This window comes from Strongylocentrotus purpuratus, unplaced genomic scaffold (assembly GCF_000002235.5).
Source record: "Strongylocentrotus purpuratus isolate Spur 01 unplaced genomic scaffold, Spur_5.0 spur5_scaffold_14, whole genome shotgun sequence".
NCBI classification, from domain to species: Eukaryota; Metazoa; Echinodermata; class Echinoidea; order Camarodonta; family Strongylocentrotidae; genus Strongylocentrotus; species Strongylocentrotus purpuratus.
In genome coordinates, this window is record NW_022145599.1 from 37550959 (window position 1) to 37576652 (window position 25694).

Here is a 25694-nt window from a genome sequence, read left to right on the forward strand (position 1 = left end):
ACATATATGCTTTTCCAGACCCCTATAGACTCTAAAAGTGAAAACAGTAAAATTTATCATAATTTCCATCATCCATAAATATTTCTTTGACTTTTCTTAAAATGTCAAGATCATTCATAAATGGTATTACTGAGGCTCAGACCCCGCTAAATCTCAGGGAATACATAATTGTATTGAATGTTTACCACAAAAGGGGCAACCCCCCCCCCCCCCCCCCCCCTCCCCCAACTGCCATTGTACAAATCTCGGTTGTACCGTGTACGAGAGCTCACTGTGGTATACCCATACCACAGTATGCTCACGTGCTTAGTTTCGGAACTGTGCACTCTTCGCTGATTAAACTCTTTGGCTCGGAATGAACTCTATGGGCGATTCGTGATCTTGGCTCGTATGCTATGCTCGCTGAACTTTTCTTCTACCTCTAGATAACATCTCTTCCCGGACTCTCTTGTGTTGGATCAAAGGGACTTCTGTTCCTGTTGTCTGCTAGATTGTGTTTGAAAGAATGCAATCCATCAAATGCGTTGTTGTAGGTGACGGGTAAGAATCATTCAGAGTAGTAGTCCTACTCCCATCTCATTCTTAGTCATTACTGTTTACGCCTACGGTTTAGCATAGGGTACATGCAAATGCACAGTGCAGTACACAGTCATAGTGCTACACGTAAACAACATTTACGGTAGATAGGCCTAGAGTCTACCTAAATACTGGCTGAAGCAAGTAACCCGTACATTGGATGAGTGGCTAATTTAGGCCAAAGCCTTGAAAATTAGTCACTTAATGAAATGTGTGGCAAACTCAAGACTAGTGACTAGGGTAGGGCATGGATGTTATTTTATTTCTGGGCACTATTTTGGCACTATTTTGAGACCATGTCGAGCTTCGATTCTTGAATCATGATGGCTTGGGCTTGGCTTGACTTTGCATGCTACACTAGACTCACTAGAGCTAGATCCATGTCTGTTGTTGTTTACTTACCTACAATTAAAAGTGAAATGACTTGAAAATTGAAATTGAAGAGGATTTAGTCTTATGAATATGATGCTCAGTCTGATATTAATCCCTGTAAAACTTTAAGTTAAGTATAAAAAATTGTGTCGAAATACAGCCAAGAAAATTTTGCCATGTAATTTGACTTTGGTCTTTGCAAAAATAGATTTCTAATCCTTAATCTATTTCTGTGCACTCATTCATTGGGCTGCAGTCCGGGATTTTTTAAAGTGAAAGCTACTTGTAGTTGTTGTTATTATGGTGATAATTATGCAGAGGTACCACTACCATATTTGTTAGCATCGTGCCCAGTTGTAGTTTTTAGCAACAATCAAGATGGTGTTATTTTTACTGTTCCTTTATTTTAATGTTTCTGTGCAGAGCGGTTGGTAAGACATGTCTTCTCATCAGCTACACCACAAATGCTTTTCCTGGCGAATACATTCCCACTGTGTAAGTATAATAAGATCATGAAAGAACATATTCCTTTTGTGAAAATATGATAACATCACAACAGAATAGTGCTTATGATAAATTAAGATCACATCACATAAGAAAATTTCCGTCTGTGAAAAGTGCACATATGAGACTTTGAACTTGTTATTGTTAATTAATTCATTAATTGGGAAGAGATATGAAAATCTAAAGCAGAATAAAGATATGGTAGTGCCAAAATGCTATTTTGGGCAGCCTTTTTGTGGAGATTGGGGTAAAAAAAAACACCTTTATATCCTGCCTTTAGGTTAGAAATTGAATTTTGAAAGGCCTTCAGATTAAGAAATGTGAGATTCATTACTGTAAAGTGTGCCTTGCCTTAAAACCTGCAGATTAATGATTATTAAACATGAAAGTATAATTATACATTCCCAATGCACATCAAGGTACATACATACATATGTAGTCTTAAGCCTACTGTAGGCATACTGGTAGATGCTGTCTCTCAGCAAACATTTCTTCTTGACGAGGATGAAAATTTTGGATTTGTCATAATGAACAAATATTGACAAAACCAGAAGCCATTGTGAACCCAACACTTACATATTGACTGGATCCTGTATAATATGTGCTAAAGTTCAATAAGATTGATGCATCATTTGCATCCATTGTAAGACAATCATCAGATTTCTTTATCATTTTTTCTCTGTAGCTTTGACAATTACTCTGCTAATGTGATGGTGGATGGTAAGCCTGTCAACCTAGGATTATGGGATACTGCTGGACAGGAAGACTACGATAGGTTACGACCTTTGTCTTACCCCCAAACAGTAAGTCATGTTCTCTGCAGCTGATGTCATATTTCTCATGGATTTTTGTTCTTCTCATTTTGACCATCTTCTTTTTCCCCCTCCACTTTTTCCCCCTCCACTTTTTATTATTTAATTTTAGTTTTAATTGTTATTGTTTTGCCATTCAGTTGAGGGGGCACTTCTCCCTCTAGCAGCTCAAGCCCTCTTCGGTTATGACTTTCTGGATAAAAGGTTGCATGTACAGTATTAACAACTAAATCATTGATACCCCTCGTATTCGTAATTGTGATGTTTTTGTGTTTTTTGTAAGTCAAGAATGAGAGGTGGACTGGTTGAATTACTTTTAGATGTGACCTTTGATATGTCACATTCTTAAGAAATATGAATGTGGGACGAGTCAATTTTTCACATACTTAAAACATTAAAAAACATGGTAAGAGTATGAATTATTTAGTTGTTAATCTTATGTGTTGAGCACTGCACAGTGTCATTGAAGTTTAAAATTTGAACTTTAAAAAGTCTGTGTATAATTTCATACTTTTGCTTTTTAAAATCAGAAATATTATGTATTCATACATGTAAAAATCAACTCAACTTCCAATTAAGCAAAGCTTACCAATACATCCATATCACTTGGGTACATGTTTATCTAGGCAGCTTATTTCAATATGAAATTATTTACAGTGAAGATGATTTTAAGCCTATTTACATGTTTTTCTTTTTGTCTTACAGGATGTATTTTTGATCTGTTTTTCTGTGGTGAGTCCAGTATCATATGAGAACGTCAGAGCGAAGGTAAGACCATACTCATGATAATAGCATTCACATATTTGATTGTTGAACTTTGAACAGTCTTCTTTAACTTTCAATCTAATATCCAGTAATATGTGGTATCAAGCAGTAAAAACAGGGATATGAATCATTCTATGAAGTGAACAGGATACAAATGAACAAAATGTGTCACAGGTGTTCAATTATTATGTTAAAATTTGAGGTGACAAAAAATGTGATGACTTGTTTTAAGATGTACAGAGAAAATTACAAATGAATGCATTTAGGAGATTTTCATGTTCTAGTGATGTCGGAGGTTGTGTCCGAAGGTAATTTTAGGTTAAATGTAAGTTTTTATGCCAAAGACTCTCTTATGACTAGTAAATTTGCATACTTTGTACCACATGCAACCAAACTTGGGTCAGGGACGCTCTTTAGAAACATTTATGAAGCTTGGTCACAGGTGGATGAGACACTTTGTTGCCATTCCCTTGTGTCAAAGTACATTACATGTACATGAATATATATTATCTGTTCAAATGAAGTAATTGTATATTGTAGTCTGTTTTGTATTATTTTCTTTTGCAGTACTGAGTCATATTTGTTAATCATAATGCATCAATGAATTTGTTAAATTTATGCTGTGTTTACTTTAAGTTCAATTATTTTTTGTGCTGTGTTATTTTATTCTTTACTGATTCATATTTGTTACCGGTAATCATAATGCATGAATGAGTTTGATGAATTTATGCTCTGTTTACTTTAAGTTGAATTAATTTGTATTGTGTTATTTGATTGTTTACTGATTCATATTTGTTAATCATAATGGTTGAATGAATTTGTTGAATTTATGCTCTGTTTACTTTTAGTTGAGATAATTTGGACTAATATTATGTTATAATTTTTTCATTGAACAGTGGGCACCAGAAGTGAGACACCACTGTCCAAGCACTCCAATCATCCTAGTAGGAACTAAACTAGATTTGAGAGATGATCCAGATACCATCAATAAACTCAAAGAAAGGAACCAATATCCAATCAGATATCAGCAGGTAAGAATCTTCAGATACCATCAATAAACTCAAAGATAGGAACCAATATCCAATCAGATATCAGCAGGTAAGAATCTTCAGATACCATCAATAAACTCAAATTTAGGAACCAATATCCAATCAGATATCAGCAGGTAAGAATCTTCAGATACCATCAATAAACTCAAAGATAGGAACCAATATCTAATCAGATATCAGCAGGTAAGAATCTTCAGATACCATCAATAAACTCAAAGATAGGAACCAATATCCAATCAGATATCAGCAGGTAAGAATCTTCAGATACCATCAATAAACTCAAAGATAGGAACCAATATTCAATCAGATATCAGCAGGTAAGAATCTTCAGATACCATCAATAAACTCGAAGATAGGAACCAATATCCAATCAGATATCAGCAGGTAAGAATCTTCAGATACCATCAATAAACTCAAAGATAGGAACCAATATCCCATCAGATATCAGCAGGTAAGATTCTTCACATACCATCAATAAACTCAAAGATAGGAACCAAAATCCCATCAGATATCAGCAGGTAAGAATCTTCGGATACCATCAATACACTCAAAGATAGGAACCAATATCCAATCAGATATCAGCATGTAAGAATCTTCAGATACCACCAATAAACTCAAAGATAGGAACCAATATCCCATCAGATATCAGCAGGTAAGATTCTTCACATACCATCAATAAACTCAAAGATAGGAACCAATATCCCATCAGATATCAGCAGGTAAGATTCTTCACATACCATCAATAAACTCAAAGATAGGAACCAAAATCCCATCAGATATCAGCAGGTAAGAATCTTCGGATACCATCAATACACTCAAAGATAGGAACCAATATCCCATCAGATATCAGCATGTAAGAATCTTCAGATACCATCAATAAACTCAAAGATAGGAACCAATATCCCATCAGATATCAGCAGGTAAGATTCTTCACATACCATCAATAAACTCAAAGATAGGAACCAAAATCCCATCAGATATCAGCAGGTAAGAATCTTCGGATACCATCAATACACTCCAAGATAGGAACCAATATCCATCAGATATCAGCATGTAAGAATCTTCAGATACCACCAATAAACTCAAAGATAGGAACCAATATCCAATCAGATATCAGCAGGTAAGGAACTGCAGATACCATCAATAAACTCATACTTATTTGATTTTATTACTAATGATTTCTTTATTATCCTGGCTACTAGTCTCATTTTAATCCCCAATATCAGTATTATTATATACATTTTATAAAATATTTATATACAATTTAATTCAATGAAAATTCATTATCTCTTTGGTGTAAAAATCATGGCATGTTACTCGTACTCATATCAAAACAAAGTCGATGGACAATTTCAAAAGAGGATCTCAAATTCATAATATATGCACCAAATGATAAATACTGCCATTATTTATTCTACAGAATATTATATTGTGAGAGAGGTATGATATAGACCAATTAGAGCCTTCTGTTTGGAGCCAGAAGGGTGTTATCTGTGTGTTATGTATATGAGTTTATTACCCTGTGGGTTCAAACAGATCATAATGCTACCTTACTTATCCATTAGTAAAGAACTGTTACTGCTGGTTAATACAGTAATCTGTTTTGGGAAAAAACAGTATAAACCAACTAAATGAACATGTACACAACTTATTTCTAATTTCCTTTCCTCATTGCTACAAGCTGTGATATGTTCCATGTGAGAAATGTTTATATTTTAGAAACGTTTTTATTTTTCTTCTTTTGTAGGGAATACAGATGCATAAAGAAATCAATGCTGTGAAGTACTTGGAATGTTCAGCATTAACTCAGAAAGGACTTAAGATGGTGTTTGAGGAGGCTATTAGAGTCTTCCTCTATCCTCCCAAAGTTCCTAAGAAGCGCAGACATCAATGCACAGTTTTATGAGTTTCTATAAATCAGGTAGACTCAGTATCTAAGTATGAGGAGGAAGGTAACTTGAATGTACATGTAAGTGGATTCCTCATACTAAAACTCATTCAAATGCTGTATAGAAAGATATGTACTATGTTAGCTTACTGAGAAGTGCAGAATTAGGATATAGCTCTCTCTCAAAAAAAAGAAGAAGAAAAGATTTCAACATTAGACAAGATAAAAAGAAGTATGATATTTGGGGCACCAAAAAACCAAACAAACAGTAAAAGTGTCGAAAATCAGATGTTGTTTATTTGTTTTATCTTTGCCCTCCATCTTGTTTATTTTTAGTATTGTATTATTATTTTTGGTGTACACAAAGTTTGAAAATTCCAAAAGTAAACCAAAAAAGAAATAAACAAAACTGTTCAGGGATATCAAAGTGATGAACCATCGAAAGGTAGTATGACCTAGGTAATCCTGAACACTGTATGTAACTCATACATTATTAATTAAACCTAGACTGCTCCTCAATATCATTGCTTCAAAGTTATTCTTTTACCAATACCTGAAATAAAAATTAAGTACAAAGTAGGGGCACATACTGTGTTTACATAATTACAGGGAAATTCTTGGCCAGTTCTAATGATGAAATACATTTATTATAAAAATTATAGGCCAGTTCAACCTGTATCTACAATACATACTGTATATTTTATCTGAATATAGTTTGAACATTTTTGTTGTTTCATTTGTAAAGAAGAAATAAGACAATTTTTCAATGTTTTTAATCAAAGGATTTCACTCCAACTCGACTAGTATAGCAGTAACAACATTAATGATTTGGTTATTTGGATGAAATGATACAGGTCATATGATTGAGAGGTGTTTTGAGGGGTGATTCAGTGACAATTGCTTCACGCTTTTGTCATGAAATGTAAAGGGTTAGGTTTGTCATTAGGCAGAGGACAGGTATAGTGTTTGATCCTCGCTACAAGTTACAAATTTGGTTAAGGCGGACTATGGAGCATGAAATATAGTAACTGGTTGAAATCTATAATATAATTGAAAGGAAGAAACGCTATAAAGTATTCTGCTAGAAAGCAAGGAAGATGTGACATGTTTGCCTGACTGAGATAGGTATTAGTTGAACTCATTGGATTCAATAGTCATGAGTTGATAGGTAACAAGTGGCATATTCTAGATCAAGGAATGTACCTAGAATGTATTCTGATTGATGTATTCATTTTTTTTGACGAAATGGTTTCTTTTTTGGTGATGATTCATTCAAAATAATTTTGTTGATGTATTTGTAGTTTATTTCTAGACTTTTATTCCGCTTTGTGACTGGAAAATTTTGTACTTTGCGACATTTTGCGATAAACATGTATGTTATATGTCTTTAACTCCTGAATGCTTTCATTTTCTACTTCTTCTTCTTCTTCTTTTTCTTCTTTTTCTTCATCATCATCATCATCATCATCGTCATCATCATCATCATCATCATCATCATCTTCATCATCATCTTCTTCATCATCATCATCATCTTCTTTTTCTTCTTCTTCTCCTTCTCCTTCTCCTTCTCCCCTCCTCCTCATCCTTCTCCTCCTCCTCCTCCTCCTCCTTCGCCTCCTCCTCCTTCTTCTTCTACTTTTTCTTGTTGATGTTCTTTTTCTTCGACTTCGACTTCGTGAATCAGATTCGTAGTAAGATTGGCAAGTGAAATTTTTCTTACTGTAGAAATTATAAGCATCAAGTGTGATTTTGGAATGGATAGAAGTTGTTATAAGATATCCATCTGCTTCTGAATATGGACTTCATAGATAAAAAGTTAAATGTGCCAAGCAGTAAATGAGTCGGTCCTTAACGGGTTAACATGGATGTACTGTAGATGTAGTGTATTTAGCCAGTATTAATAAAGGCAAAATGTCTCAATAAAAGAGATGAAAGGACATGGTACAGGGATTATTTGAAATGTTTTGCTTGCAGTCAATGTAGGATTATTGTGCCAGCCAGAATAGTGCCATAATATGTAAACTATTGTTAAATCTTGCAATGATTTCCCATCTTAAAGAGTACTGACATGACTTTGTAAATAGATGTATATAATTGTATAGTTCTGTGCAGTGTGAAAGTACTGTGAGGAAATGAATCCATACTGTACAGACTATTCCTCTTGAGATACACTGGTTCATTGTGTCTCTATTTCTTGATATCTTACTCTTTTACTGATATAAGTCTTGTACATTGTTTTATATCAGAGAGTACTACATGTACTATGAATGTTATTGTAGCATGCTGAATTGCTTCTCTGCCAATCCTTGCTAGTACTACTCGTACTCGTTTTTTGTCAACTCAGTAATGACAAAGCAAAACTTTTTGGAAACTATAGACTTTTTTTCTTCTTCTTGGAATTCACCACCGACCCATTGAAAACTTATATTAGAGAGTAGAGACTATTGAATGTTCCAGTTGTTCTAAATGTTGTAAATTACAGTAGCATTTATTTATTACTCTGGTCAGTAGAAAATGTGCAGTGTTAGAGTGTCGAAGCAGAAGGAAAATGGCCAACTTTGTTAACAAGTATACATCTATCTTTCATAAATTTAAGGGTATTTACATGTACATCATACACATGTGCATGCATAACATGGTAAAATTAATATCAAAGATAGTATCAGCAGTGTCAAATAATGATAGTCTAATTCATTTGGGTGTATTTCTTATCAATATATTCTGTGTAATTCATGTGTGGTGAAAGATTGGACACCACAAATGATAAAAAGGTCAGAAGGTTTTTTATTAAATATAAGTCTTATCCACCCTATTACAGAGAATGAAGGGTTACAAAAAAATACTATGAAGGCCAGTACAAAAGAGTATCTCTTGATTTAACTTCCCTCCATTTTGGGGGAGTGCTATAAGTCTAAGCCGTGTTTCCTTTTACTTTTATTTTGAAAGAGTATTATTGTGGTATGTAACGTTTTTAATATCTCCTTTTATATTTTGGACTGGTTGGATACCAGCATTGTGGCTCAAGTTGGTGATTTGAACCCCTTTAAAGCCAAGTTTCTTTTTTATTTGATTGTTGCTTTATACTACGAAATTTTTATGAGGAAAGGTTTTTCTTTCTTTTTTTAAATTTAAATGGCACCGGAAGATAATATTTTGCTCGGTAAATTTGGGGTTTCATGCTGGTATACTAGGTGACATATCAGCTTTATATAATTCTAATAGCAGTACTTTGTAGTTGCCTTGAGGCTGGAGCATCCCCCAGATATGTTAGTAGTGTAAATTTAGCTATTTACTGTTATTGGAGAAGTACAACAACTTATGTGTTTATGGAAATTTATTTTAAACATTGTTTCTGTATCACTCTATACTTCTCCAATTATAAGTATAGATAGATGCTGCTATTTAATGCACTTGTATTCAATCAGTGTCAGTGTCTACATTATTTTGAAATATGTCTACATTGATTTAGGATTTTCTCGTTATTTTCCGGTATTTACATTTTAAAAATCTTGCATTATGCTGCCAGATACTGCCACTATGGTATCTTATAAAACTGTGTAGCTAACATAGTGCAATTAGAATATTAGTCTATTAATGGTACATTGTAAATAGGAAACTCTCAATTCATGTTTATGTAGCACATTTCATTTTTTAGAAATTTAGGAAGTAGAAAACTTTCCTGTATACACGAATAGGAATTTTTTAACGAAACCCTTAAGGATGTATTCAACATCAATTAATGTCACTCTAAAAAGTAAATATACTTCAGTAAATGTAATTTCTACACCTTTATGTACATGTACAATAGATATTTGTCTAAAACTGCTGGCACATTATAAATCTGTGTTTGGTTTATCAGGACAATAATCTTCATGAAGCAAAGTGCAATGCTATGGGTTTAGGAGCTGCATACTTTTATTGTTTCAAATCAAGTGTATTTGATTTTTTTATAAATTTTTATTTAAGCCATGTGATATGACATGCAAAACTTGATTATGAAAACTACCAGTTATGTGTATAAGTTATTATATTCAGTGTTTGATTACCAGAACACACTCAAACTATCCCCTTGTTTAGTTTAAGAATATTGCAATGGAAATGTGTACCATGTTTTGTACATTGAATCATTGGGCCAACAATAAATAAATCTTCCATGTCTCTCACTCATGTAGGAAAATTGATATTTTGCTTGATTGTATTGTGTTGGTTTTTGTCTCGCCTGCATAGCAAAAAAGCGAGACATAGACCCCGTTCTCATTCACTTCGTTGGAGTGGTCTAACTAAGACCCGTTCCTCAGGAGCAGTTCTTAGGTGAGTGAGAACGGTCAAAGTGGTCCAGGAAGTGGACTTCTGGACCGCTCCAGAAGACCACCTCGGGAGGTGGTCTTGAGGAACGGGTCTTATTAAGAGCGGTTTGGACCGCTCTAACGTGCAATGTGAACGGAAGCGTACTTTGACCGGAAGTGAGCTAGTGACGTTCCGTGCGAAACATGTAGTAAGGTACATACGGTTTGTATTCCGCGCGCGAAAAAATTGACCTGCTGACCTGAGCTGCCATAGCAACAAGACCACTTTGACTCGTGGAGCGGTTTGAGCCATAAAAAACTGCTCGGAGTATGAACGCTCGCAAACCGTTCCTCAAGACCCGTTCCTCTGGAGCGGTCTAACTAAGACCACTTTCAAAGTGAGTGAGAACGGGTCATAGGCGCCGCTTTTCCGGTGATGGCGACGGCGTCAACATCAAAAACTTAACCTAAGTTTAAGTTTTTGAATTTTTGATATAATTTTGAAAGTATAAGTTCTTAGTCAATGAAACTTGGCCTATAGGGTAATCAAGTATCCCCAATCATGTGAGTAAATTTCAGGTCACAAAGTCAAGATCAAAGGTCATTTCAGGTCAACAGACTTGGACTATGTTGTGGCATCATCATAGAAAACTTAACCTAAGGTTAAGTTTTTGAATTTTTGATATAATTTTGAAAGTATAAGTTCTTAGTCAATGAAACTTGGCCTATAGGGTTATCAAGTATCCCCAATCATGTGAGTAGTATTTCAGGTCACTAAGTTAAGGTCAAAGGTCATTTCAGGTCAACAGACTTGGACTATGTTGTGGCATCATCATAGAAAACTTAACCTAAGGTTAAGTTTTTGAATTTTTGATATAATTTTGAAAGTATAAGTTCTTAGTCAATGAAACTTGGCCTATAGGGTAATCAAGTATCCTTAATCATGTGAGTAGAATGTTAGGTCACAAAGTCAAGGTCAAAGGTCATTTCAGGTCAACAGACTTGGACTATGTTGTGGCATCATCATAGAAAACTTAACCTAAGGTTAAGTTTTTGAATTTTTGATATAATTTTGAAAGTATAAGTTCTTAGTCAATGAAACTTGGCCTATAGGGTAATCAAGTATCCTTAATCATGTGAGTAGAATGTTAGGTCACAAAGTCAAGGTCAAAGGTCATTTCAGGTCAACGGACTTGGGACTATGTTGTGGCCTCATCATCGAAAACTTAACCTAAGGTTAAGTTTTTGAATTTTTGATATAATTTGGAAAGTTTAAGTTCTTAGTCAATGAAACTTGGACTATAGGGTTATCAAGTATCCCCAATCATGTGAGTAGTATTTCAGGTCACTAAGTTAAGGTCAAAGGTCAGTTTAGGTCAACAAACTTAGACTTTGTTGTGGCATCAACATCAAGATTTTGAATTTTTTAGCATATTTTCAAGATCGATTGTTCAAACTCCATGGAACTTGTACCCATGGGTTATCAAGTATCACAAATCATATGACACAAATTCCAGGTCACAAGGTCAAAGGTCAGTAGACTTGGATTATGTTTTCACAACTTAATATGAGAATATATTTTTTAATTAATTTGTTCATATTTCATTCAAGTTATTCGATCGTGGTACATTTAATAGTAAATAAATAATTCTTCTGATGATTCTTAGTCAATATTCACTTCAAAATGTGATTATATTTAGAGGATTTCATTTAAATAATATAAATAATGTCCCAACCTCAATTTTCATCATATCGAATTGCGTAATGCAGGCAAGACGGCCGAGAGCGTTTCCCTTGTTAGAGTACTATAAGGAAGTAAATATTTTGCATATTCTATTATTCTTGATAATGGGTTGCATTTCAATAGAATGGTTTAAATTGATTCTGAATTGTATATTATACAGTAGATCATGTAGAGGCAGTGCTCAGGGAAGGATAACTTTTCAGGCACCCTTTTCTATCGGTAGTGCCCCTTATACCCTCACAAAGTTTCCATGAATAATGAACACATTTTTTTTTTTTTTTGGTCCTCAAATTTTTTTCAATTTGCACCTCCCCCCCCCCCTTGAGCGCCAGGGGGGGCCCAACCCCCCCAAAAGGTAAAAATCACGTGATTTTACATGATTTTTTTTTCTCAAGGGGGGGCCCCTGGATCTGCCCCTGGTACTTGGAGAGATTGGAAAAGAGCTCTAGAGAGAGAGAGAGGGGAAGAGGGAGGAAGAGAGGGAGGGGGAGGGAGAAGGGGGTATTGAAAGGGGGACAGAGAGAGAGAGAGAGCTAGGTTCCAAAACGAATAACTTTGAGATGAAGTGTCCATTGTAGAAATTAAGTGCCAGTCATAATTGCATGACCCAGACACCAAGCAATATCCTCTTTTATGCATTTGATTGTCAAACAGATGAAAACAGCTTGTTTTGTTGACATGAATCCTGTTCGTATATAATTGTTGCTTGGATACTCTTATGAGAAAGCAATATATTTCACAAGTTCATTAACTTATCAATTAAAATGTAATGCACACGCACCTCAAGAAAAAGAATTAAACTCAAAGGTATATTATGTACTTTCAAATTGAATGAAATTGAACAAAGTTTGAAGATTAAAATACTTTTTTTCTTTTTAGTCAAGTACATGCAAAGTATTTGGAAGCAAAAATTGCCAAAAGGAATCATCTTAATTTTAAAGCTACCCCCCCCCCCCCGGAGGATCTTACACCGACTTCCCGATGGAAAATTTGATAATATACATGTATTTGTGAATGATTTCATTTACATGATCTAAGTCAATCTCATGGATGCAGGCGCGGATCCAGGATTTCTTAGGGGAGGGGGCCCAACTTTTTTTTTTTGCTCCCGAAAATTTGAAAATCGCGCCGGCCGAAAAGTCGCTCAGGGGGGGGGGGGGGGGGGGGGGGGGGGGAGTGGTACAGAGCACAATTTTTTTTTTTTTTTTTTTTTTTTTTTTTTTTGCTCCCGAAAATTTGAAAAACGCGCCGGCCAAAAATTCGCTCAGTGGGGGGGGGGGGGGGGGGGGGGGGGGGGGGGGGGGGGGGTGAGCACATTTATTTATTTTTTGATCCTCAAAAAATTTCAATTTGCACCCCCCCCCAAAAAAAGGTAAAAATCACGTGATTTTACATGATTTTTTTTCTCAAGGGGGGGGGGGCCGGGCCCCCCCCCCCCCTGGATCCGCCACTGCATGTTGTTGTTGGGTAATTGTTTATTGGCGTTCATTCAATGTTGAATATATACGCCATACTTATTTTTAATTTATAAAGGAAAATCAGTTATAAATAAGAAAACTGAGGATAAAGATTTGTAATGATATAATTAAAAAGTAACGCAATTTTTTAGGAGTCTCTGGATGGTTTGCAACTTCGTGTTTCTGCTTTTTTTTTAAGTTTAATCTGGTCAGCCCGGTTTCGATGGCATGGAAAACTAGCTTTGCCGATGTGAAACAGGCTTCTCGGCTACTCGGCGTGCGTGCGCAGTGATCTTTTAATTTTATAACGCACGGTGCCTAGACCACTCAGAAACACAGAAACACTATAAATTGAGACACATCGTACAGGGCGCTCCTGAAACCGAATTTCCAATCCATTCAAGTAAATTGATATACAAATCTTATCACATTATCACTATTTGTAAGCAAACATTTAAGTGGGCTCTTTGTTAGTATCAATGCATAAAAATAGAACAATTGAAAAATTAACGTCTTTATTTAATATTATATATGGCCTATATAGGCCTATATATTACATACCTACATACATTATATTTCTTTATTTATTCCTCCTTTTATTCTCTTTATGAGAATCTCCTAAAGAAGCGATAGGGGAAAGAAGTACTTTTGGCTTATTTTACTTTACTTGTAGGTAAACTTATTAGGTCTCTTGTTTTATTTGAAGCGACCTGTTCTATGGATATATAGTAGGATGGCATATTGAGCCTTCTGTGAAAACTTGAAAAGTATTCTTTTTGTTTCTTCTATTGTTTTGGTGTCTAAATCTGAGAAAAGCATTGCTCGTTCAATGATATACTTATTACAATAAAAATAAAATGTTCTTCTGTTTCACTGATGTTACAATAATCACAATATTCTGTTTCACTTAAACCCACTTTAGCCTTTTGTTGGTTCAGTTGAAGAACACCCATTCTCAATCTATGTAATATTACTTCACTGTATCTGTTTACCTTGATTGATATACATGAATGATTCTCAAATCGTTTTAAAGGTGATTCTATCGTTTTCCATCTTTCTTTCCCAATTTCTCGTACTCTTTTACTCAGTATTGATTTCAGTTCTTGTACATTAAGATCATTGTTAATTTCTAGTTTTTCTTTAATGCTCTCTTAGCAAAACTATCTACTACTTCATTCCCTACTAGTCCACAGTGAGATGGGATCCATTCTAGCGTTATGTTTATACCTCTATAATGAAGATGTGTTATTTTTATCAGTATTTCTATTACGAAATTTCTTTTATCTGCGATTCTATTGCATTTATTGTACTCAGAGAGTCTGAAAGAATAACTATACCAACATAAATATTCAAGTTTTCAATCCAATCTAATGCCATAATAATGGCTACTTGTTCTGCCCTGTATGACGATGTGTCATTGTGTAATCGTTTCTGTTCATGAATTTTCATCGCTGGTACGTAGAAGCCTGCTGCTGCGTTGCCTCTTTTAGGATCTTTAGATCCGTCTGTGTATATATGTAGGTGTGTTTTATATCTAGTGTTTATTACTTCTAAAGATTTGGCTTTTTGATAGTGTGGGTTGTCATTCTTGCTGATTAAAGTATGTAATTCAGTGGAGATGGTGGGTGGAATGTAATGCCATGGTGGAAATGGTATTGGTCTGTTTTCTTCAACTTCATCCGATTCTTGAACTATTTTCTCGTTTAGAATTCTAAAACCAAAGGGCTTTTTTCCTTTCTTTTTTTAAGATTTTCATACTGCCAACAGTTGATTGTACATTTTCGGACTGGGTGTTCGGGAGTAGATTTCACTTTAAAATAATATCTATTCGTCAGCATTTTTCTCCTTATATCTAGTGGTTCTTCTCCTGTTTCTTTAAGCAGGGATTGTAATGAAGTTCCAATAGGGCCACCAGTTATAATTTTTAAAGCCTGATATTGTACTGAGTTCAACGTATTCTTTACTAAGTTTGAAGCTGAATCGTATGCTTCACATCCATAGTCAAATAGTGAACGTATTAATGCTTTATATACAATAAGCATAGAGTGGGAGTCATTTCCCCATGATATACCAGTTATTTTCTTCAAAATATTCAATTTTATTTTACATCTTTTTACTATATCCTGAATATGTGGTCTCCAACTTAATTTTTTATCAAACATTAAGCCTAGGAATTTGTGCTCCTGTACAAAAGGCAAGGGTACTCCTTCAAGATTCAGTTCACATTTTTTATTACTATTTGTAAATAGAAGCGAAACTGTTTTTTCATGAGATATTGAAATTCCCCAGTATTTAAACCATTCATTTAACCGATGTAGGTATGTTTGAACTTTGTCTTGAACAAACGTTTCATTTTTACCTGATTTCCATATAGCACAGTCATCTGCAAATAATGATAAATTCACTTCCTTTTCCAATGGTATATCATGCATCATAATGTTGAATAAAATTGGGCTAAGGGCACTTCCTTGTGGTAATCCATTGGCTAGGGTAGATATTTTAGATAATGTCTGTCCATTCCTCACTTGGAAGGTTCTTTTCTGTAGTAAGTTCTGAATAAATGTATACATGTTTCCTTTCACTCCTAATTTGAGTAATTTATATAATAAACCATTGTACCTATGCCTTTGTTACATCTATAAAGCAGACTAGAGTATGTTCATGGTTCCCTAAGCTTTGCTGAATACTATTTTCAAGTAGTATAATATTATCTGTAGAGCTTCTTCCTTTTCTGAATCCGCTCTGTATGCTCGGAAAAATACTTTTATTTTCTAAATACCAATCTAGTCTTCTATAAACCATCTTTCCAATATCTTTATAAAGATGGGAGTTAATGTTATTGGTCTATACGATGATGGTTTTTGTGGATCTTTACCTGCTTTTAGTATCGGTATCAAGATTCCGTGTTTACACTGTTGGGGGATGTTTCCACTTTCCCAAATCTTATTCATAATTTTTAACATTTTATTTTTAATCTGTACTGGTAACTTCTTGTAGATTTCATATCCAATTTTATCTTTTCCTGGTGCTGTATCTTTTTGATTTTTCAGGACTTGATTGAATTCTTGCATAGTAAATTTTTGATTCAAAGACTGATTTTCTACGTTGTCTTGATCGTCATTTACATTTTCTTGCATAATATATTCTTTAACTATATTTTCGGCTTCATTGTTTATTATTGTACTCTCACTAATATTTTCAAAATGATTAGCCATCACATTTACAACCTCTTGAGGATTTATTATTTCTTTCTCTTCGTATATTATCGATTTAATGTTTTATTTTTCTGCATGGATGCAGTGAGGTGCCGACCCTTTCAAGACACGCTCTCAAACTCAAACACTTGTACTCGGAACTTTGCTTCGAAAAGTAAAGAAAACGACTGAGAAGAAAGAGTATGTACGCGCGAGTTGTGTAGCGCCATCTTCAGCTTCATCGGCCACATCGTACCAACGTCGATCGGCAACGCAATCAATGAAAGTCTAGCAAGCTCCTTCCAAATTTGACTTCTGTCGATGTCTTGAGCTTCTCCACTGGGATCTGTTTCAAATGCTGAGTTTCTGAGTGATCGAAGTACCCGCACGCTTTAGGTGAGCTATGATTTAGATTTAATATAAAATGGCTTAACGGTGATAACTGCCAACGCCACTGGCCTGGCTTTGCACTGGCTAGTGGCATTCACCTGCAGTGTTCCCCCACAGTACTGGGTAACGTTCGAGCTTGAATTCGATGAACGCTTGGATCTTGGATCTTGGATTGGATTCCTCCGGAACATAGCCTAGGGCCTATACCTAACGTTACATGTACATGTCATTGGCAGTGTAGACTAGGCCAGGGCGGCTCATTAAGCCTAGTAATTCTGTAGAACTAGAAGTCTAGACTCAAGCAGATTTTGGGAGACTCCCAACCATTAACCATTGAGATTTAACATACAAAACAAAAGAACAAAGATTTAATAATACTAGTCTAGATCTACTGACAATAATTTTCCCAGCTGGATCAATGTTAGACCGAAAGCTTCAGTCTCTATACCGTCGGTTGTTCCACTGAGACTACGTCTGGCTCCACTAGACCTCCGGTTAGGGAGGCCAATGCCCAAATCTAACTTTTTAATTACTAATTTGTTTATACTAAAACTAAGATTAAAAGAAAGCATTTACTTTCACTAAGAAAATCCACCCATCTGCCGACTCCATAGGTTCCATCAAATAGGAGATATCCAGCTGGTTTGTAGCCAATTCCTTCTACGCCTTTCCGTACGTAAGAGCCTTGAAACAATTATATTTCATGTCGCAAAGTTACGTTCATAATTAGACAGGCCCGAGGGACAAAGTTCATGATGAAGTTTAAAACTTCGCGCGAAAGTGCAATCACTCAACAGCGGCTAGCCTTGAATCGGTCGCACACGTACACACCTTCTTCTTCTTAGTTGATCCCTCCACCGACACAGGCAACCCCCGATGCAGGCTGAAGTCCAGCCATCAATGTGCGAACGATTACATCTTCTACTACTACGAGCCGAAGACGATGGTTCAAAAAAAGGAAGAAATATATATATTCATTGATATTTACCTTGATGTGTATTCCAATAATTTGATTTCCTCATGAGTATTCCTTATTATCAACGATCGAGAAGTTACGAGGTCCAATTAAAATCCATCTTGCAGCGAACACAATCATAGCGAACATCCATGCATGCAACGTACGTGTACTAATATTTCTCTCACTCTCTCTCTCTCTCTCTCTCTCCCTTTCGCTATACGTAACATACACACTCACTAACCATGTATCATACAATGATACAACACACACCTTCAAATCATGGCTTTCATTTCAATTCTCAATTGGAGTATAGACTGCTCACGTAGACTTTTTTTTTTACTGAAATATCTTTTTTAACACTTCTCATACATTACTGCACGACACTCGTATCTAGTGCTGTGAGAATAAGGTACTAGGGTCTATAAATAAGACTACGCTTTGCGCACGATCTGACCGGAGCTCAGATTATGTCGCAATACCCTTTATTTTTGGCGCGAACAATGACGTCACTGTTCACTGTTTTCCTTCTCATTTTGAGATGGATGTAGTTATAGGGCTCAAACCAACGCAAGATTGACAGAAACATCGTACTCTATCTACTTTCGAATGTTCAGTTTGTAAAAATCTGTATTTAAAAAGATATAATCTTTTTTCTTTATATTTTCTAGTTGTAAGAAGTGGCAATTGTGAACATCTGAAATGTTGATCTCTATCAAAAGTTCTTTACTCAAAACGGATCCCATATTTTAGGGTCTACCTTCTGCCAATGAGAAGGTTTTTAGTGAGCAAACCTCTACGCCCTCTAGGATTTTCTTAGTCGGTGGTGCGAGTGCGTCAAGGTCGTCTGCAACCACAATTATTGGATTAAAAAACGTCAAAATCTGCAAGATTGTCAACAAATGGTGAAAGACTGTTACAGATCCGTGATTATAGGTATGTTGTGAAATGTATAATTGTATTTTCTTTTCATATTTTCTTCAATTTTTATTTTTACATCATTTTTTTCCCTTTGCTAATTTTTTGAAGTGGGCGACGAGCGCACAAATCGTAGGTGTAGAAGCCTTACGCCGGGCATTGGCCTCCTACTCCGGTTATAGAGACAGAACGACTGCCTATGCCAGCCTGTGTTGAACTTATTCCGCTAGATTTTAGCCGCTAGGCCCCTCCCACAAACTTGCCACGGCCGTATTGTTATGCCCCAAAATCCCCCAAAATGTCATTTTACCTCGTCCATATCCAATTTTAAATTAGGCCTAGGCTATAATACATCGGTTCCACTTACTAATTTGATGTAAATAATCCGTTTAATGGTCCCTTTTAAGGAAATTATGGGTCAAAATCGACATCCATGTTGAAAATCTTGCAAGCCGTGTTAAACTCTCGTTGCCGTCAATCTCATCCCTTCTAGTCTACGCCGAAGGCAAAATGATTATGAAGGAAAAAAACTGTGATAACGCCATTACGAACGTGTAGATGGCGCACAGTTTTTCCTTCATTATCATTTTGCCTTCGGCGTAGACTAGAAGGGATGAGATTGACGGCAGCGAGAGTTTAACGGACGGCTTGCAAGATTTCAACATGGATGTCGATTTTGACCCATAATTTCCTTAAAAGGGACCATTAAACGGATTATTTACATCAAATTAGTAAGTGGAACCGATGTATTATAGCCTAGGCCTAATTTAAAATTGGATATGGACGAGGTAAAATGACATTTTGGGGGATTTTGGGGGCATAACAATACGGCCGTGGCAAGTTTGTGGGAGGGGCCTAGCGGCTAAAATCTAGCGGAATAAGTTCAAACACAGGCTGGCATAGGCAGTCGTTCAGTCTCTATAACCGGAGGTCTAGTGGAGCCAGACGTAGTCTCAGTGGAACAACCGACGATTATAGAGACTGAAGCTTTCGGTCTAGATCAATGTTTGCCTCTGACTTTGATTGAGTGACATCAGGACAGGAGCCCATGGCATTGGTTATGTGTGTGAATCATAACAAAACTGTGTTATGGAAACAGAAGTAGAGCCACTAGAGGGTCAAAGAATAAGGGGGGATACTTTCCGAGGAGTCTGCTCTTCATGTTTTTATCTTGAGCTAAGCTTAAGGACATATCTACATGTAGATCTATGTGCAGCAAATGTAAAAGTGTGTCTGTGGAAATGAATGAGCAGTGATTTCCTAATCCATGAAAGACCTTTAACGTTACATACAAATATGAAAGGGTCAAGTTTTAAAGATAAAGACCAGTTAGGGTCATGCGATTCCATTGTGAAAGAAGCATGGAATCGATTAGACCGAAAGCTTCAGTCTCTATACCGTCGGTTGTTCCACTGAGACTACGTCTGGCTCCACTAGACCTCCGGTTATAGAGACAGAACGATCGCCTATGCCAGCCTATGTTGAAGATATCACGGCTAGATTTTAGCCGTTAGGCCCCTCCCACAAACATGAACAAACTTGCCACGGCCGTATTGTTATGCCCCCAAAATGCCCCAAAATGTCATTTTACCTCGTGCATATCCAATTTTACATTAGGCCTAGGCTATAATACATCGGTTCCACATACTAACTTGATTGAAGTAATCCGTTTAATGGTCCCTCTTAGGAAATTATGGGTCAAAATCGACATCCATGTTGAAAATCTTGCAAGCTGTGTTAAACTCTCGCTGCCGTCAATCTCATCCCTTCTAGTTTACGCCGAAGGCAAAATGATTATGAAGGAAAAACTGTGCGCCATCTACACGTTCGTAATGGCGTTATCACAGTTTTTCCTTCATAATCATTTTTGCCTTCGGCGTAGTAGACTAGAAGGGATGAGATTGACGGCAGCGAGAGTTTAACACGGCTTGCAAGATTTTCAACATGGATGTCGATTTTGACCCATAATTTCCTTAAAAGGGACCATTAAACGGATTATTTCAATCAAGTTAGTAAGTGGAACCTATGTATTATAGCCTAGGCCTAATGTAAAATTGGATATGCACGAGGTAAAATGACATTTTGGGGGATTTTGGGGGCATAAACAATACGGCCGTGGCAAGTTTGTTCATGTTTGTGGGAGGGGCCTAACGGCTAAAATCTAGCCGTGATATCTTCAACATAGGCTGGCATAGGCGATCGTTCAGTCTCTATAACCGGAGGTCTAGTGGAGCCAGACGTAGTCTCAGTGGAACAACCGACGGTATAGAGACTGAAGCTTTCGGTCTAGGAATCGATCAGAAAAGGTTGATCATCTAGCATATAGTATTGGTGTGTACTGCAAGGTTCTAGAATCATCAAAATGATAAGAAATTTGGCCCAGTCTTGGTAAAGTTACAAGCACCGTACACAGAAAGATGTGTATGGGACTACGTGACACGTGCGCTATATCTATCAGGTCCAAATAGATATGTTAATCTACAAATTTATCAATTAGTAGGCTGTTTCTCGGCAAAATTTGTATCATCATGTATTAGTCAAAACATATTCTTTCACAAGATTGGTAATAAGAGCTTCCATTTCATTTTTGAGAGGGAGGCATTTCCAAAACTGGTCTTTACCTTTAACTAGACGGTCCCCTAAGTGACATGACTAATATTCCTATGAGGGGCACGGCTATATCCATGACAGATATTCAGTTACAGATTACATATACAAAATTGCAGAACTTGTCTATAGACAGCTGATGATTTATGTAATGATTGATTGTTAATCTCTGTTTCTCTTCTTCACACAGGATGAATGAACCACAGGGAGTCAGCTCGTTACCTCTGCCTCCTATGATGTACATAGCTAACTACTCTGATGATAGAGTACTTAACAAGACCACACCAAGCCTCCTCTACCTGTGCAAGAAGCGTATGGAATGTTTGGAGCTAATTTCGTTTCTAATGATGATATTATTCGTCCTCTTGAGTCACAGGGTCTTAAACGTCTTCATCCGCAGCGTTTCGATCATAAGAAGGAGCTGAAAAAAATCAACCATTCTATTCTAGTCAACTTTCTAGACCTTATAGACACGCTTATTGTCTGTCCGAATGGCCCAAGACGAGAAGAAAAGTTGGACGATATGAACTTGCTCTTTATTCACATGCATCATTTGATCAATGAATTTCGTCCACATCAAGCGAGGGAGACATTGCGCGTCATGATGGAAGTACAGAAAAGACAAAGACTTGATACAGCAGAGCGGTTCCAAAAACACCTGGAGAAAGTAACAGAGATACTTCAAGGTTGTTTTACATCATTACCTGAGAATGTGGAGAACATTGACAGTAAAGTCGCTGCCAAGATAGAGCCAGAAGCAGCTGAAATTATGGCCAGAGCAAAGGGAAATGATGTCGTTGTTAAGAGAGAGACTGAAAACAAGATAGATAAAGAAAAGAATGATGGATCTCGCTACAAGGATAAACTCATGTGTGATCTTATTGATCAACTGTAAATCAGTTGTCAAGAGACTTGTTTTTAAACATCCATTATGGATGTTGATTACTTCATTGATTAGGTCTATCTTCAGAATATATTGACAGATCAGCTCACTATGATTTGTAGTTATTTTTGTTTTGAATGAAGATACTGTACCAGTGTTGATTCAGGCCACAGTGCCAAATGATGTCAGTGTAAGTTTTGTTTTGTCATAATGAAGTAGATTCTGATGTAAAAATGTTGAATATCATGAATCCTGCTAACCCTCTACAGTGTACATACACATTTATAGGGAGCTCAGATATAATATCTAGAAACTGGAATATCTCATCTTGTTGGACTCCTGCTAGCCTTGGTAAGAGGGGAGGGAGTTAGTGAGGGGGGGGGGGGGGGTCATCCTTGGAATTATCTTCAACTAAGAGTCCTTTCCATAAGACATGTTTGCTTTCAATCTCTGAGCCCACCCTCTCATTAAAGTCATCTTTCAGTCCATGGTCAACTCCTGTAAATTGTCAAATCATGAAAAACATTGTTTCTGAGCTTATACTTATCAGACACAGTGCTGTTTACAGTCATGTGACTGAAGTGAGAGTTGCTACAGGAGAAAGAAATATTAAGTGGAAGGCAGAGTTGTTCAAGACATTGTCCTCTTCATTTCAAGGCTACATGTATTTGAATAAATATGTTTGTAATGATTGTCTATAGATCTACAAAGAATGTCTTTTTCTCTGATGACAAACACCTTTTGCATCTAAACTTAACAGAGGACAATGAATATATTGAGAAGGTTACACTGGTATCAAACGAGATCATTAATTGCTATGAAGCAATCCAAACTTAGTAACCAGCTGCTTTGAAGAAAAGCAGGACAAAAAATCATAGGGATACATTGGTGAAAGTTGAAAGAAATCTGATATATATAAGTAAGTTATGATGTAATTCACTATGTGCATGTACTACATTATATGTCTATTAAAAATCAGCAAATGAGTAACGTCATTTGTTCCATCTCACAATTTACTGAAATACCATTTTTGAAAATTTTACTTGCATCACAGAGTATAATGTTGAATGGATTACCGGTACCTATAAAATAAATACATGCTATCAATATTAAATTGCTTGTAGTGCAGCACTGAAGGTGACTGAGCATAATTGTTAGTCATTCATCAAGAGCGAAGTATAAGCCATTTTGTCCCATACTTTACCAAACCAACCATATCTAAGATTTTAGTATTTCAGATTTTTTACCGTATCAAGCTGAGGGTCCTACTAGAGCTTGAATCAGACAAAATATGGAATAAATTGTATTTTATGTAAATTTATGGTCACCATTTCATAACAGTATCAAATACTTGTTAACTGATCTTTAATATGGGACATACATGTTCATTGTACATGGACTTGCCGAAATGCAAACAGACCATTATAGAAACTAGAAAGGTTCAGAGGATTAAATGAAGATATTTATGATTGAAGTAGACCCTTTAATCCTGGGAGATCTTTATTAACATGTACTCTGATGTACAAATGTATAATGACCCTGTTCAATATGACAATCACATAAGAAAACACTCATAATTCTTTGTAGAGTAGCAGTTACATTTTTTATCACATATAATTCAGGAATAAATGTCAATATCAGGTACATGTAGAACTACAGTAAAGGAGCAGAAGACAGAAGCAGTCTCATATCTATCATTCTTTTCTCAACTGTTTATGAACAAATATGCTAATAAATTACCATTTTTTATGTACAGCAGTGACAACCTGCCTTCTAATGTGTCTTCATTCTAAATTTAAAATTCTTTTAAAGTACAATTGTTTTTGTCTGCATTAATTCTTACTGTAATTTTGTAATTAAATTTCTTAAAGTTAAAGGTGAGTTCTGCCAAAATTGTTAGGCAAATGGCATTTATTTGTAATCTTGAACATTCAGTGTAAGTTTCATATGATTCTGTGAGAATAATTAATACAAAAAACAAACAAAAAACTCACCTTTATCTTTAACCTGACTTAAAACAAGATAAATGCATAAAAGAATAACCAGGCAAAACAGTAAAAGCTTGTGCACACCCATAATAACTGACATTTATTGATATTTCATTTCCTCACATATTTACTAGTCTACAAATTATCATTGTTTACTCACAGAGTTACTCACGTACATGCATTACATTACTTACACATAAATCTGTGTGTTTCTGATCAGCTTTTACCATTTGGGTGTTCCACGACGTGACAGGAGGGGATCTAGAAGATCCCTTTGTGTGTGGGCGGGGTGGGGGAGGGGGGGGGTAGCAAAATTGGTGTGCCCAGTGGTTCTTATATTCATTTTTCTACGAGTCATGCCTCTTCCCAAACCTTCTCTAGAATCGCTACTGCCAGTAAAATGTGTGAATGAACAAATACACGCAGAAAGCTATTCAACTGCATTTGTTCATTTGACATTAAAAAATGTCCAATAGTTTGGGTTGCCAGACAGCCACGCCCCCCCAAAAAAAAAAAAAAAATTGTTGTGTAACATTTTGGGGGTGCCCATAGACGAAACTTCACACTTTTGAACAAGATGCGATAGCTCAGTGGTAGAACAGTGGTCTTGTAATCAGTCATTCTCGTGTTCAAAACCAAGTCGATGTAATTTGCTTAGACAGTAATCTTCATCACCAAGTCCCTCTGCTTGCTTAATTACAAGCATACAATGCTTTCCCAGCAATCGGGTAAAACAAACGGAGCATTTTTTACCATTAATATATTCAATTAATTTTATAAGTAGCGCTATCTTTAGTAGGCCTATTATAATTTCTAAGGTGTAATCTGGTGTCAAATGATCATTTCACTAATAACACGATATCAATTAATTTCAATTAAAAAAAAAACAGACCTAAAACATATATTAATTTAGCCTTGTGCGTCACCTATTGAAAGTGCGAACTAGACAATTTCATATCGCATAATCCAAACAAGACTTATAAATGACAAACTTGTACAATACATGTAGGCTATTGAAATTGCCCCAGAGTTGATTTTTCGAAAACAGTTGCGATCGTGTTTAATAAGTTATAAAATCGAGAAAATTTTGTTAATTTTCAATAGAAGGCAAAGATATGGGGGGGGGGGGGGCTAGGGAGCACTACTTTTTTTTTCTATTTTGACCCTCAACATTTTAAAATCGTGCCAGTCAAAATTTTGCTCAGTGGGGGGAGGGGGTAGGGGGAGGAGTGGCATAGTGAGCGCTTTAAAAAAAAAAACCTCAATCCCCCCCCCCCCCCCCCTATGAGCCAAAAAAAAAATGTAA

The 25694-nt window shown here is 36.0% G+C and overlaps 2 protein-coding genes across 2 annotated transcripts; both read left to right on the forward strand.

Annotated features, from left to right (window-relative positions):
* The first annotated feature begins 325 nt into the window (after nucleotides 1–325).
* On the forward strand, nucleotides 326–7439 carry LOC593690 (ras-related C3 botulinum toxin substrate 1). The gene is made up of 6 exons (XM_793160.5): nucleotides 326–540; nucleotides 1372–1443; nucleotides 2138–2255; nucleotides 2970–3032; nucleotides 3926–4060; nucleotides 5826–7439. Exons 1-6 carry the CDS (start codon nucleotides 506–508, stop codon nucleotides 5982–5984), a joined length of 582 nt encoding a protein of 193 aa, XP_798253.3. The 5' UTR covers nucleotides 326–505; the 3' UTR covers nucleotides 5985–7439.
* Nucleotides 7440–21708: 14269 nt separating this feature from the next.
* On the forward strand, nucleotides 21709–24162 carry LOC100892019 (mediator of RNA polymerase II transcription subunit 7). The gene is given in 2 exon segments (XM_030984899.1): nucleotides 21709–21805; nucleotides 21808–24162. Coding segments are annotated over 2 exon segments (702 nt in total). The 3' UTR covers nucleotides 22413–24162.
* The last annotated feature ends 1532 nt before the right edge of the window (nucleotides 24163–25694 follow it).